We start from the raw sequence: 13,894 nt of genomic DNA, 5'->3' as shown, positions 1-13,894 counted from the left end.
TTTTTTCCTGCATGCTACTCTGGTTGGGAAATATTAAAACTTTTCTTCCTCTCTTGACTTACTTTGACACTAAAGAGCAGAACTCTTGTTGGTTCATGCATAACAAGTGCAACTTTAAATTCAATAGTAAGGGCCTGTGTCCTCTTATCACAGTTTTTGGCGTTGGCAGTGCTCACGACCCCAATTTCAGAGCGCTCCTCCATTTCCCTTTGTAATGCAGTTAGGTGTGTTTTAATTAGCTCTGTGTTGCTTATATTTGCTTTTATTCAAGAAGCTATCACCAAGAATTCATGGAAGCCATGTAAAGGTTTCTCCTTATCCATTGTTGTTGCTGATATCTGATGTCCCGCCCTTCTTAATTTTGATTGGTCCATAAGGGATGAGTGATATTTATGGGCGTGGCGCTGTTTTAAAGTTGAACTGTTTTCAACTGATGCATTATGTTTGTCCAAACGTAACACAGGTGAACACACCTACCTGATGTTAAATTCTAAGTGTGGACAACTTCTATTCTTATAATCAAAGAAGAAATGATTCATTTCGCCACTCTGACTGTGACTGTTCACCCCTCATCATCAGGTGACGATATCAGTGGACGGGATCCTGACCACAACCGGTTACACCCAGGAGGATTACACCATGCTGGGCTCGGACGACTTCTTCTACGTGGGTGGAAGTCCCAGCACCGCTGACCTGCCCGGATCTCCAGTCAGCAACAACTTCATGGGCTGCCTCAAGGAGGTAAAGTACCTGTTGACTGAGGCTTGGTGCTCACGCCTCGTTGATTTTCAGATGTTTGGATGTTTTTGCAAGATTTATCATCAATTTTAAATTATCGTTAGGTATGATATCTTTTTTTATTCTGCTGTCACGGATCATATATATTGGGGAACACAAAGGTTTGTGGTCTCATACCATTTACAGAAAAACAGTTTTGGACGAGCTACTTGTTATTTAGTGACGTTAGCTTCTGGTTCCTCTTCACCTCATTTTCAAGTTCCCTTTGCCCCCCAGAACAGAGCTAAAATGGGAAGTAGTGAAGTCCATAATGGACGACCATTCAAGAAGCTGTTACTGTACGTCATCAGTAGTTGTCAACTGCATTAACAGAAACAGACAAGACAGTGTTGACAGCATACCTGAGCCTCAGGAGACTCTCCGTTTGAAGGGGCCTGAAGCCGTTACGCTAACGTTAACCCTCCATTGGACAAGAATCAGGACATCTTCCTTCCTAGATATGAACATGCAACATGTAGGGGAGGGGAGGGCTTAACGGTAAGTGCAAGCGGTATAATGGGACTGAGCCAAAGACTGCCTGAAAGAAGGGTCACCTTGCATGCTCCTGTGGTTGGGGTGCAGGTAAAGAGGCCAATATCTACACAAAAATCCTCCAAAATTTAGAAGATGTTCCAGTATCGTATGTCAGTGCAACGACAAATGAACGTGATGGTTGAATCATTTTCACAGTAATGTCAGCTTCTCCTTAAATGTCATAGTTCCTCCATCACAGAAAGCGTCACCCTTTTTGATCCTTTGTCCATTTTCAGATTACACTCCACGTCATGTGTCTACATTGATTTTGTGAAGAAACTGAACCCCAATATCAAAAACAATTTCTGCAAAATAAGTGGAACAAAAATGCTGCCGATCAGACAGAAAGCCAAAGAGGGTCAGTAAGTCATATCTGTCCTTTTTTTTTTTTTTGCCTTCAGATGCACACTGTTTCATAAGTCATGACAATACATGTCAGTGAGGTCTCAACAAAGCAGAGATCAGTTAGTAAGACATTAAGTTAACCCTCACACTCACACACACACACACACACACACACACACACACACACACATTTATTGTTCCCTCAAGCTGATGATGTCATATCTTAACACTTGACTGGAGCCGGTCGCTGCAGGGACCTGGCTCCCTCGTTCAGTTTTCCAATGGTGACCCACGCGCGCACACACACACACACAAACACACAAACAAATACACAATCATCATATGGGCCGCGGGTTGTTGGAGGAAGTAGCGCAGCAGCCATTTAATCCCCCTCTGGCCTACTTCCTGCTCTGTGCCATGCTGGGCAGATCTGTGAGTCCCAGTACCAGCCACCCCCGACACACACACACACACACACACACACACACACACACACACACACACACACACACACACACAGGCGAGTGCACTTACACGGCCCACTCATTAAAATGTTTTTGGTATTTTGATACCTTTTGATACTCGATATTTAAAACTACAAAATCCCCATTTTAAAAAAAAAATAATAATAATAAAAAGATTCATAGTATTGAAAACTACAGACGCCTAAATAAACTTGGTGGATGCGATCTAACGGTTCGTCATGAGGCTTAAATCCCGCCTGCCTGTCGTTTAGTTGACTGAAAGTTAAGACAGCATTTCCAGCATGGCGGCTGCTGCTGATGAGCCTCTAGCGCCCCCTGCAGGAGTTCACGTCACTCAGACTTCCTCCATTCATATTTACAGTCTATGCCTGGTATGAAGCATTTCAGCATGATGTCAGAGAAAAATGGCCGCCATGTATGAAAAAGCTTTCCTGCAGGCTCTGAGCGCTTCAAGTTTCAGTTCATTAGTCAGAAACATAAACACTGGAGATTGTGTCTGTTTGTCTTCGGAGGGGTATTCTATTGTGCGTTTGTGCGTGTGTGAGGACAGGCTGGTCACACACACACACACACACACACACACACACACACACACACACGCACATATACGGGTATTCATTTCTGCACTCTGCTGGCAAATGCACACTGTCTAAAAGGTGGTCATCATACCTTCTCCCTCCTACAGTCACCCACTCTCTGCCCACCTCCTAATCACAGGCCCACCCACCCACCCACACATCTGCAGCACCCATCAGCTCTCTCCCTCTGTCTACTGTCCTGCTCCCCCTCGTCTTCTGCTCCCCGCCATTACGGCTAATTTGCCTGCTGCCAATGCTCTTGTCTTCGCCATCCACAGAGCGGCATTACAGATAAATGTTTTGTTACCATGGCAGCGGGTACTGGTTGCCCCTGGTAGCCCCTGTGGTTGGCTGGCCCAGCATTATTATGCTTTTCATAAGCCAGCAATTACAGAAAAAGCCTACATCTCAAAAACCTACAAAATACATAATGGCCTACAATAACACATAATTGCCATAATTGTCATTGTCATTACACCTCCATCAACCACTCGTATGGAGCTTCTGGCTGTGCCTTTGTGCTGCATCAGGCAAGGAAACACAAAGGAGGAGTTTACATACTCAGAGGATGAGCAACACACCGCTGACTGCTGCTGCTCTCAATTCACTCCTGTACTAACAGCGTCAGTTCCAGTAATTACTTATATTCTTTGTCATTTCTCTTCCCTTACAATTTCAAAAGGTTAGATTTTACCATGCTGCTCAATTAGAGAAAAAATTAAGCCAGTTAAATGCAGTTTAGCTGCGAGAAATACAGCTCTGATCAGGACGACTAGATGACTTGACTCTAATTTCAAAATCAATCCACAGAAATAAATCTGGTAAATTTGACGTTGGTAAGTTAACCGTGGGAAAAAGATGACACTGCAAAGAAGCAAACGTTTTAAAACAAGCTAATTCGGACAAGTCAAAGTTGAAAACAGAATATTTAGAAGAAGACTTCAGCTATGCTCAAATACTCTTCACACAATCTCTTCTTGTTTTTTTTTCTCTTTAATGACAAGAGCACTTGAAGTAACTTTTAACCTCAAAGAGGAAATATTATATCCCTTTTCCCCTCTTTCAAACACTCTCCTGTGGTCTACATGAAACATCTGTGCTGTGCTTCGGTCCAAATTTAACATGCATGAAGCACCAGAGGATGGTTTGTGACCCTGTAGAGACCAGCTCTCTCAGAACGCTTCGTTTTGGTGTGTGTCTCTTTAAATGCAATGACCCCCCTGAGTTTTCCAGGTAGACGTCACTCTTTCACGAGAGAATAAAAATGGCGGACCTGTGCAAAAGTTTTGCTCCAGGCTGGAGGTGGAGTCCATGGGTGTAGATACCAGGGGAGGGGAAGGGATTTTTTTTAACAGAATCCCACTGTGACATCACAAGGAGAGCACATTTGAAACAGAGCATTTTTCTCTGTTTTATAAGACTTATGCAGACCACAAACAAAGGACTGGATGGGTTTATTTCACACGTTGAGGTTCAATAGACACTCAGGTTACCCAAATAAATGTTCAAAAACACAGTAAAAGAGGATTTTTTATATGTCCTTGTTTAATGCGTTACAATATTAACAGAGAGCTGCAGTAATCGTTGTCTGTGTCTTCGACGTTAGAGATGTAGCCCACATCTTCTTATAAAGTGTTAAATTTTGACTGTCGTAGCCATGTTTTAAATGATGAACCTAAACTCAATAAAGGCAAATGTTTAGCTCTGATTTGGTCCGGCTGGACAGAACAGCTTTTTAACATATAACTCACTAATAGGGAACCTCGTGCACAGTCGAGCTATGTTCTCAGGGGTCGGTCACAGGAGCAATTAAAAAATACATGTACATCAATAATCCCTGCAGGGCAAACCTGAAAAAGCTACAGGAGAAATAGTAATAGTAAAGTGATGGTAGCAACATTTCCCGCTGCCACAGATTATTGATTACTGTTGTAAAATGTCATTTTTTTCTTGGTTATTCACAACCTGATTTTGTTATTTACACGTCTGTATAAGCGTTACTATTTCCCTATGAGGGATCTTTTGCAGCGCAGTCCTGGCCCCGACAGCAGCATTTAAAAAAAGTTTCATATTTAAATTAAAAACATGAGCTATGTAATCAGAAATGACATCAAACAGAGAATTAGCAGAGTTCAGCAACAAGACATGTCCATTCACTGGTCAAATAATCCTTAATCCTGTTTAAATTGTCTTCCATGCTGATAAAATAATCGAGTTTCAGGGATTATGTTGCTCATAGCAAGATGTTGGAGCAAAACAAAATACTGCAAAGCTTTTTATATAATTTAATTTGATCCTACAGTTCAATATGTTTTTTTCATATCAAGGTTTAAGTGACGTCTGTTTATTTTGGGGCTCAGTTGGTAGAGTCAGTCGTCTCTCTACCTGAAGCTCGGGGGTTTGGTCCCTAGCAGCAACATGTCCGATGTGTCCTTGGGGAAGACACTTTACCTTGAATTTGCTCCTGCTGCTTCATCGATGGAGTGTGAATGTAAAGGAGTGGATAAGTAAATTATCAAAGGACACAACAATATGGCAGAAATCCCATTTATAGTATGTGGTCTCCTTTCGCCGTGTTATTATTATTCTTTCTATTATGAAGCTTCTTGAAGCTGTTTAATTTGTATATTATTTTTTTCTGTGATGTCAAAGCTTAAATCTGTGTTTCCTAACACAGGAGGAGATTTTTGCTTATTAGACCAATAAAGTAATTCCCAGATACTTCACAAATTTCACAGATAAGAAGATGTCGAATTCCCTTAAACGCCGTCATATCTCCTCATAGTCAATCTTTTCTTCATATTATGAATTTAATCAGTGTATAAAAGCCCCATCAGCTTCAGTGACACCGTCACAGATTTCATCAGACTGACTCAGGATGATCTCAGCTGCTGTCGCCTGCTCTGTAAAGGAAATGATGCCACCCTGTGGTGGAGTATGCATACTGCAGGAGCTCTGATCCTGCAGGAAAAAAAAAAACCTCATGGAGGGTCTCATGGCTGGACCACGTGACTGAAAATACTACAACACTAACATCTGCAGTCTGCATGTGGGTTACGTTAACATTGATTTATTGTTCATGCTGTTTTGATTGATTTCATTTTGTTGGATGAAAAACTAATTTATTAGATGCAGATTTGGCGCAGTCGATGCAATGCTTGTGTCATTTGGGGATTTGTGACTTATGTGACTATTATTTTCTGAACAGATATTTATGCAGCACACACACGCACACACACACACACACGCACACACACACACACACACACACACACACACACACACACACGCTGTAAAACCTGTGCTTCCCAACCTTTTACCTTGGAGCCCCTCCTGCTTGTATCTTAAAAAGCTGAGCCCCCAGGACCCCTCTGAAGTAAAGTGATGCATTGCCATCACAAAGTTAACATAGATTAAATTATTCTACTATAACATGAATTACAAGTGTCCAGTTGTCGAAGTAGCCGGATGTTTTGGATTGCCTTAAGTCAGTAATATGTCAAATAGGTAGTTTCTGTGTCTGACTGTCTGTCCCTGTCTCACACAGAACAGGAGATGGTTGATACAAACACACATATACAGACAGACAGACAGATACGTAGACACACGGACAGACTGGCCTGTAACTCCTCCTCCTTTAGTCCCTAACTGCAGGCAGAGGACAGAGTCTCTGCTGACACAGTCAGCGTCACACGTATGGAGGCCCAGAAGTGATGACTGACTGACATGACTTTAGTACAAGTCTGTATTTTATGCTTAAAGAAAAACCTACTGACTGTCTGTAAGGCAACAGAAAGCAAAAGAAGAGCACAGCGCTAATATATTCAAGAGGAACGAGATAAGCAGATCCTTTAATTACAACACTTAATCATCATGTTCTGGACAAAAACGAGGGTTTGTGTTTCCTTCAGAACTTGTTTTCTTTTGGAAATTTAGAAATAAAGGGCAGCCGGCTTGTAACTGCAGCCAAAATAAACCATGAGACATGAATGCACTTCTTTTCTTTCTATGCAGGGGTTTATTACAGCTGTTTGCTTTACTGTATGCCTTTCAAAACTCTGCTGCTTACTGACGAAACCAACATGGTCACACGCAGAAAGTTCTTCAGAAATTACCACGCAGAATTATTAACTGAATTATTTTAAATCATTCATTCAGGTGCAACAGTTGAAATTATGTCTGGTGTGAACGATGAATCATCATTACTTGTAAGGCTGAATTGCGGCACGACGGTGCCGTGGTTAGTGCTTGATGCACAGTGAGGAGGTTACTGGTTTGAATCCCCTGTCGGACAGGAGCCTCTCTGTGGGGTTTCACATGTTCTCCTCGTGCATGCGTGGGTTCTCTCCGGGTACTTCAGCTTCCTCCCACAGCCCAAACATACGCTCGTGAGGTTAACTGGTAACTCTAAATTGCCCGTAGGTGTGAATGTGAGTGGGGCTGCTCGTCTGTCTCTGTATGTCAGCCCTGTGATTGGCTGGCGACCAGTCCAGTCCGGGATTAGCTGCAGCCCTCTGCGACCTCGCATGGGAGAAAGCGTTATAGATAATGGATGTGAATTTCTAAAATAATGGTTGCCTTTTTGGCCATTTAAAACATCTCAGCTCTTTGAATGAAAAGTGGGCTGATCATGGTTCATTATATCACAAACATTTGTTGTTTTCAGAGGATGAACCCTTTTTCATCACTGACTCTTAATGAGCTCTCTTCAAACACACTCAGGACAAAGCCAAACCATCCCTCAGCCTTCTCTGCGTCACCATTAATACGACAAACGTGTGCGTTGTAAGGCTCTGAGGACACAAATGATTCCTCCCCTCCTGTCGAATGATTCGGCGCTGTGAGCCTCTGAATCAGTCGGATTCTTTCTTGTGGATATTCTGAGTGGACATTAAAACCTGCTCGCTGTATTGGCTTGCAATCTAAAAGGTAATTTCAAGCCTGAGTCATGTTGTGTTTCATTGCTCACTCTCACACACTGATAAGAGTTTGTGTGTGTGTGTGTGTGTGTAATGGTGTGTGTCGTGTGGAGGCCTGGTTGAGGAGATAATTCAGTGATGGATTTCTATCATCTGGTCATTGTCAAACATTCTCAATTGCTTTCTTTTGCTCAAACTCTCACTCACTTACACACTAACACACAGCTATAAATATATACGTGTGTGTGTGCATGTGTGCGCGTGCGTGTGTATGTGCATGTGTGCGCGTGCGTGTGTGTTGGGCATCCTTCAGCCTGCTATCAGTCTGCTAATGCTTCATTCTCATGTTAACCTGCAGCCTGCGTCTGCAGCCTGCTGATAAAGCTCCCTTCGCATGTTGAAAGGTTCTTTTGCTATTATTGTTCAGAGGTGGCAGGGAGCTGAAAGTGACTTGTCAAATTGTCAGTTACACCGGCCGTCTAACCCCCAGCCCAACACAGACACACACACACACACACTCACCATACAAACGCCACCGCTACCACCACCAGCCCCCCCCCCTTCCTCTTCCAGTCCGCAGACACATTTTATATGATTTATGTTTTCCTTTTATCAGCCAGCAATGAAACACGAGCAAGTGTGTACAGAGGAGCCTTCTTTTGTGTGTGTGTGTGTGTGTGTGTGTGTGTGTGTGTCCACTCAACATATTCTCACTTCTCATTGTAGCTATTAAAAGAAGCATCCTATTTCAGATGACAGTAAAGTAAAGCTAAGACCGAAGATGTTCGTACATGTTAAACTTGTGTTTAAGTACACAGCTGTATCTGTCATAACATGAGCCCCGTTTCCATCAACTCTCCGGTTCAGTATGGTACCATTTATTGGCGTTTCCTCTTCTTTGTTTAACTTAATTAATTAGCATGCTACACCGTGTTGGGCTGCTATGATGTCACACTGTTCGGTAGCTAACGCTGCTATCTCCATCTGGCTTACGCTCTGCTTACCACACAAGGGTAGGCCTAACACAAGAAAGATCAGCGTTTACATATGAACTGGACTGCTTGGTGGAAACGGGGCAACAGTGCATGTTACTGGAGAACAGCTTTACAGGGCTGAGTGCAACTGCAGTATGCAAACAGACATTAGAGGAGATAACTAATATGTTGGATATGAGACATACAGTAGGTGGTATATTTAAGGTTTGGACGTTTTGAAGATTTCCAAATGGAACTTTACTTTGGATCAACATCGAACAGATGTTGAGGATAATAGGGACGCAGCAGCATGGCAGGCGCTGATGTTTCACCTTTCCCAAAGAAATCTGTAAAGCCGCCTGATATAACAACTGCCGTAACAACATGGACTTTGTGGCCATTGACAAAAAAAAAAAGGGCCCGGGCCTTAAGTGTGCTAATTGTGTTGCTTTACTTGATGGCTCTCACTACTACGCAAATGTTTGGGAGTTGGACGGCTGCTCGTAAACGCTCAACCTCACTTGGCGGTGTGCCAAAGACGCTTGCTGCTCCCCTGGACTCGTGGAGCCACTACATAATCTACTCTAACGTGCTGGACGGTGGACAAGCCGTTTGCAAGGATGACCACCGTGGTCAGCCACGGGCACGGAGAGTGGCTCGTCACGCAGCAGTTCAACGGGAAAATGCGACGATTCTTTGCATGATGTTACTACTATGCGGAGATGTTCATGCAAACCCTGGCCCTATGGTTTCAAGACATTCACCGCAGCTGAATACATCCTCGGCAACATCAGTGACCCCCATGCTACAAGGTAACATCCAAGCATGCTGTGCGTCTAAACACGCTGAACTCGGCTCGCTGAAGGCTTTTGTCACCTCCAAACAACGAAACACAAAACTTTTTCAAACAGTCAATCATGCATCGGTACTATGGAATCCCAAAACAAAACCAAAAGGAATATTTGGCGGACATATAAACATACGCAGTGTGATTTCAAAGACGGAACAGTTAGAACATTTACTTTTGGACTCAAATCTTGATTACCTGTGTCTTACAGAGACTTGGTTAACATCCACGACCCCTTTATCCGTGTTTACAATTCCAGGATACAACGTTTACAGACGGGACAGAGGGAAGGGGAAAGGAGGCGGAGTTTTAATCTACGTAAAAGACAGCATCGATAGTCGTCAAATCGACATTCCAGTACAAACTTTGGAGTGTGTCGGTGTTACTATAACCCTTTCAGCACAAATGTCATTCTTTTTACTTGCTGTATATCGACCACCAAATGCAACAAATGAATTTTATTCTGGTTTAACTGAAATACTCAAAAAATGTGAAAGTAAAGAAACTCTTCTAATGGGTGATCTGAATATAAACTGGCTTGATAAAACAAGAAGGAAAAAACTTAAGGATATTACAAACTCTGTACAAATGACTCAAATGATAAACAAGCCAACTAGACTAACAAAGAACACTCAAACCTTGATTGATCTAATATTTACAAATAAACCAGACAGGGTTACCAAAACATACAACTTAATAACAGGTTTGTCAGATCACAACCTGACTCTAGTTGCTAGAAAAATAAATAAATCTAGGTATAGGGACAAACAGCAAATAAGCAGTCAAAATAAAATTCTTTACATTCCCAAGAGAAATCAAATTGCACTGACAAATGATTTAAATGAAGTAGATTGGGACTGCAAAGTTGACAGTAAAGGCTGTGAGTATACATGTAGTAATATTACTTTAACTTTACAGGAGACTATAAACAAATATACAGAATTAAAAAGAAATAAAACTTATAAAAAGAAACTGCCCTGGTTTGGCATCCCTCTTTGGGATCTAATGAAGCAGAGAGATCTGGCACTTAAGACCTTTCTTAAATCAAAATTGACCACTGACCATTATACATATAAAAGTCTAAGGAACAAGGTTACCACACAGCTTAGAAAAGCTAAGGCAAACTTTTATTTAAATCTGATTAAAGATGCAAAAGGCAATAGCAAACTTCTTTGGAAAAGTATGGATAAATTACTTGGAAAAGATAAAACAAATTGTGACCATGTACAACTTAAAATAAATGGAATTATTCAAAATGATAATACAGAGTTGGCAACCCATTTTAATGATTATTTTTTAAATTCTGTGCGGGATCTGGCAGATAAGTTCCCGAAACCAAATTGTGTAAGAAACTTTAATTGTGAAGAGTCATTTTTTAAATTATCTAATGTAGATGAAGGCGTAGTTTTAAAAGACATATCACACTTAAATAATAGTAAATCTAAAGATATTTTTGCTATTGATACAGTTTTTTTAAAAGAGCACAAAGAAATTTTAACTCCAGTATTAACTAAAGTCATAAATCAGTCTATAAATGAGAGTATCTTCCCCACAGCTTTGAAAACTGCTATAGTAAAGCCCATACACAAGTCAGGAGACAAGCTCCGGGTCTCTAACTATCGACCTATAAGCATCCTTCCCACTATCTCCAAAGTCTTTGAAAAAGTAGTTGCAGCGCAGCTTGTGGAACATCTTGATGACAATGCTGCATTACACCCTCTCCAGTTTGGTTTCAGAAAACAATACTCAACGGAGACTGCTTGCTGCTATTTAATAGAGGACATCAAATCCAGTCTGGATGGTGGAGGAGTTGTAGGGGCGGTCTTTCTTGACTTGCGTAAGGCCTTTGATACAGTAAACCATGAATTACTGATAAATAAGTTAAGACATTTCTCTATTAGCACAAGTACAATACATTGGTTTCAGTCTTTTCTCAGTGCAAGGCAGCAGTGTGTATCAGTAAACAATGTATTTTCACCCCTACAAGCAGGCTCTATGGGTGTGCCGCAGGGCTCTATATTAGGGCCGTTGCTGTTTTCTCTTTATATTAATGATTTTCCAACTGTGTGTATTAATGCTAAAATGATAATGTACGCTGATGACACAGTGGTGTATATTCATGGTAAAACTGTGAAGGATGTTGCCCAAAAGTTAACCGAAGAAATGAAAAACATTTCCATTTGGTTGAAAAACTCTAACTTAACTTTGAATGTTGACAAAACAGTTTCTATGTTTTTCACAAACCGTCGTTCACGATGTGAAACTGAACCAAAAGTCATAATTGAAGGTCAGGAAATTTTAAATGTAGATCAAATTAAATATTTAGGAGTCATTCTTGACCCAAACTTAAATTTCAAAAAACATGTTAAAAAGTTAGCCAATACATTGAAATTTAACATGGCAAATTTTAGATATATTAGGAACTCTCTCACTCTAGATGCCTCTAATTTATATTTAAATGCGATGATTATGCCGCACTTTCGCTACTGTATTACGAGTTGGTCACAGGCATGTAAAACAGCACTAAGGCCCCTGGAATCATTATACAAAAGCTCTCTTAAGGTCCATGACAAGAAATCGCGGCTATATCACCACTGTCATATCCTTAAAAAATATAGTTTGTTAAGTTTTGAAAATATAATCATATACTCAAATATTTGCCTGCTGTTCAAGATAGTTAATGGTATGGTAGCTCCTCCGTTAAAAAGGTTTATCTCACTCAGCTCAGAAATCACATCTCGAACCACTCGGTCGACGGTTCGAGGCCAGTGTAGGATTCCTCAGTGTAAAACAGCATTCGGCAGCTCAGCTTTCTCCAGTGTGGCCATCAGAGAGTGGAATAAGTTGCCAACAGAGCTGACCACATGTGTACATTTTAACACCTTTTCACACCAGGCCAAAAAATGGCTTCTTTTAAAACAAGCCTGCTCCCACAATGTAATGTAATTAGTTTGTATGTGAAAGTTAGTACCTCTTTTTATCCATTATGTTTTTAGTGTGTATGTGATAGTTTTAAATGCAATGTAATCCTTTGTAGTGTACATACTCTGTAGGTTAACAACAGCCTGCCCAGGGACTGCAGGTGGAAATTAGCACAGGTGCTACAACCTGGTACAATGCATCTCTCCTTTCTAAGGTTAATGTATATTGTACGCTGCCCCTGTTCAAATAAATAAATAGTGAATGTTGATCACTTCAACTTTATTGTCCCCTGGAGGAGATATTTGCTGTACAGCCAGTTAAGACTATAAAACATGGAATACATCAGCCCATAGACTCAAATATTTAAACACGAGAATATGAAGAGGCCAACTGTGAAGAATAAAGAGCCTCATAATGGATCACTTAAAATCTATTCGTGTAATGGCTCAACTCCACACAGAACATTTTAAACAGCAGACGGACTTAAGGAACATGAAGCCAACTCAAACTTATGGAAGTACGCACGCAAGACGCCACGGTATATTGTCCCTCCGCTTCTGACACAAACAAACATTTCACTTAATTATAAAAACGTCATAAAACGTCTGGTCTGATAAGCCGGAGCACACAGCTATCAGAACTGATAAACATTTTACACCTTGTTACGGCATCACATATCACATTCAAACTTAAATCCTCAGAAAAATGAAGACTTGGGGATAAGTCAGCATGATTAAAACTCTCGTTAATGACCGTGTTTTGATGTCGTAGTTTGACCCATGTCCTACCTGTTTTACACGTAGAGGGCAGGCTTTGTGACCTATACTGCAGCTGGCCAATAGGGGGAGCTCTACATGCTTTGGCCTCACTTTGCGAAGCTGTCATGTCGTCAGTCTTTTTACGCAGGATACGAGACTGACTTGAGGGCTTTTTGTGAAGGCATCAATAAAGCTCAAAGGTTTTACAACTCATTTTATTACATCTGTTTTTACTAGAAATTCAGTGGACCCCCATGGATACGTTCAAACCGTCTGCCTCTTCTATGCTGTGGATAAGTCTCACCATATTATATAAACAGTAGGGTTACACCTTGTGATAGAGAGAGTCGCAGACTCGTAGTATTTCTGCTCAGTCACAGAGCGGCGGTAAGAAGACTGCTTCTGGAGGAGAGGTGGGGAGAGATGGATGGAGAGCGCAGGAGGACGAGGAGGATGGATGGATGTAACAAAAAAAGAAACAAAGTAGCAAAGAAGAAAAAGAGAGTGAGAGGAAAAGACATTCCTCCATCCAGTCCCAGGGCACCTTAAGGGATGAGTTGATTTACTGTCAAATCTGCTGCTGGATTATCGATAATCTCAGCCAGGCCCCTCAATCTACCCACTCAGCCATCGCGGCGCTCTCAGACAGAACCCCTGGGCGAGTAGGGGGAGCGCAGACATTAATACGACACAGAGTGAAATGGAGGAGAGGGTGTGTTTGTTTTGTGTACGTCTCTGCCCGAAATATAGTCAGA

The 13,894-nt window shown here is 41.5% G+C and overlaps 1 protein-coding gene across 1 annotated transcript in view; it reads left to right on the top strand.

Annotated features, from left to right (window-relative positions):
• Positions 1–13,894, top strand: part of nrxn3a (neurexin 3a) — a 136,110-nt gene that overhangs the window by 66,543 nt on the left and 55,673 nt on the right. The window contains exon 7 of the mRNA XM_079369968.1: positions 580–741. Within this exon, the coding sequence (XP_079226094.1) occupies positions 580–741 (162 nt within the window). The remainder of the gene's footprint in view (positions 1–579; positions 742–13,894) is intronic.

Source organism: Symphodus melops, assembly GCF_947650265.1.
Source record: "Symphodus melops genome assembly, chromosome: 19".
Lineage (NCBI taxonomy): Eukaryota > Metazoa > Chordata > Actinopteri > Labriformes > Labridae > Symphodus > Symphodus melops.
This window is presented reverse-complemented; position numbering and strand designations above follow the sequence as displayed.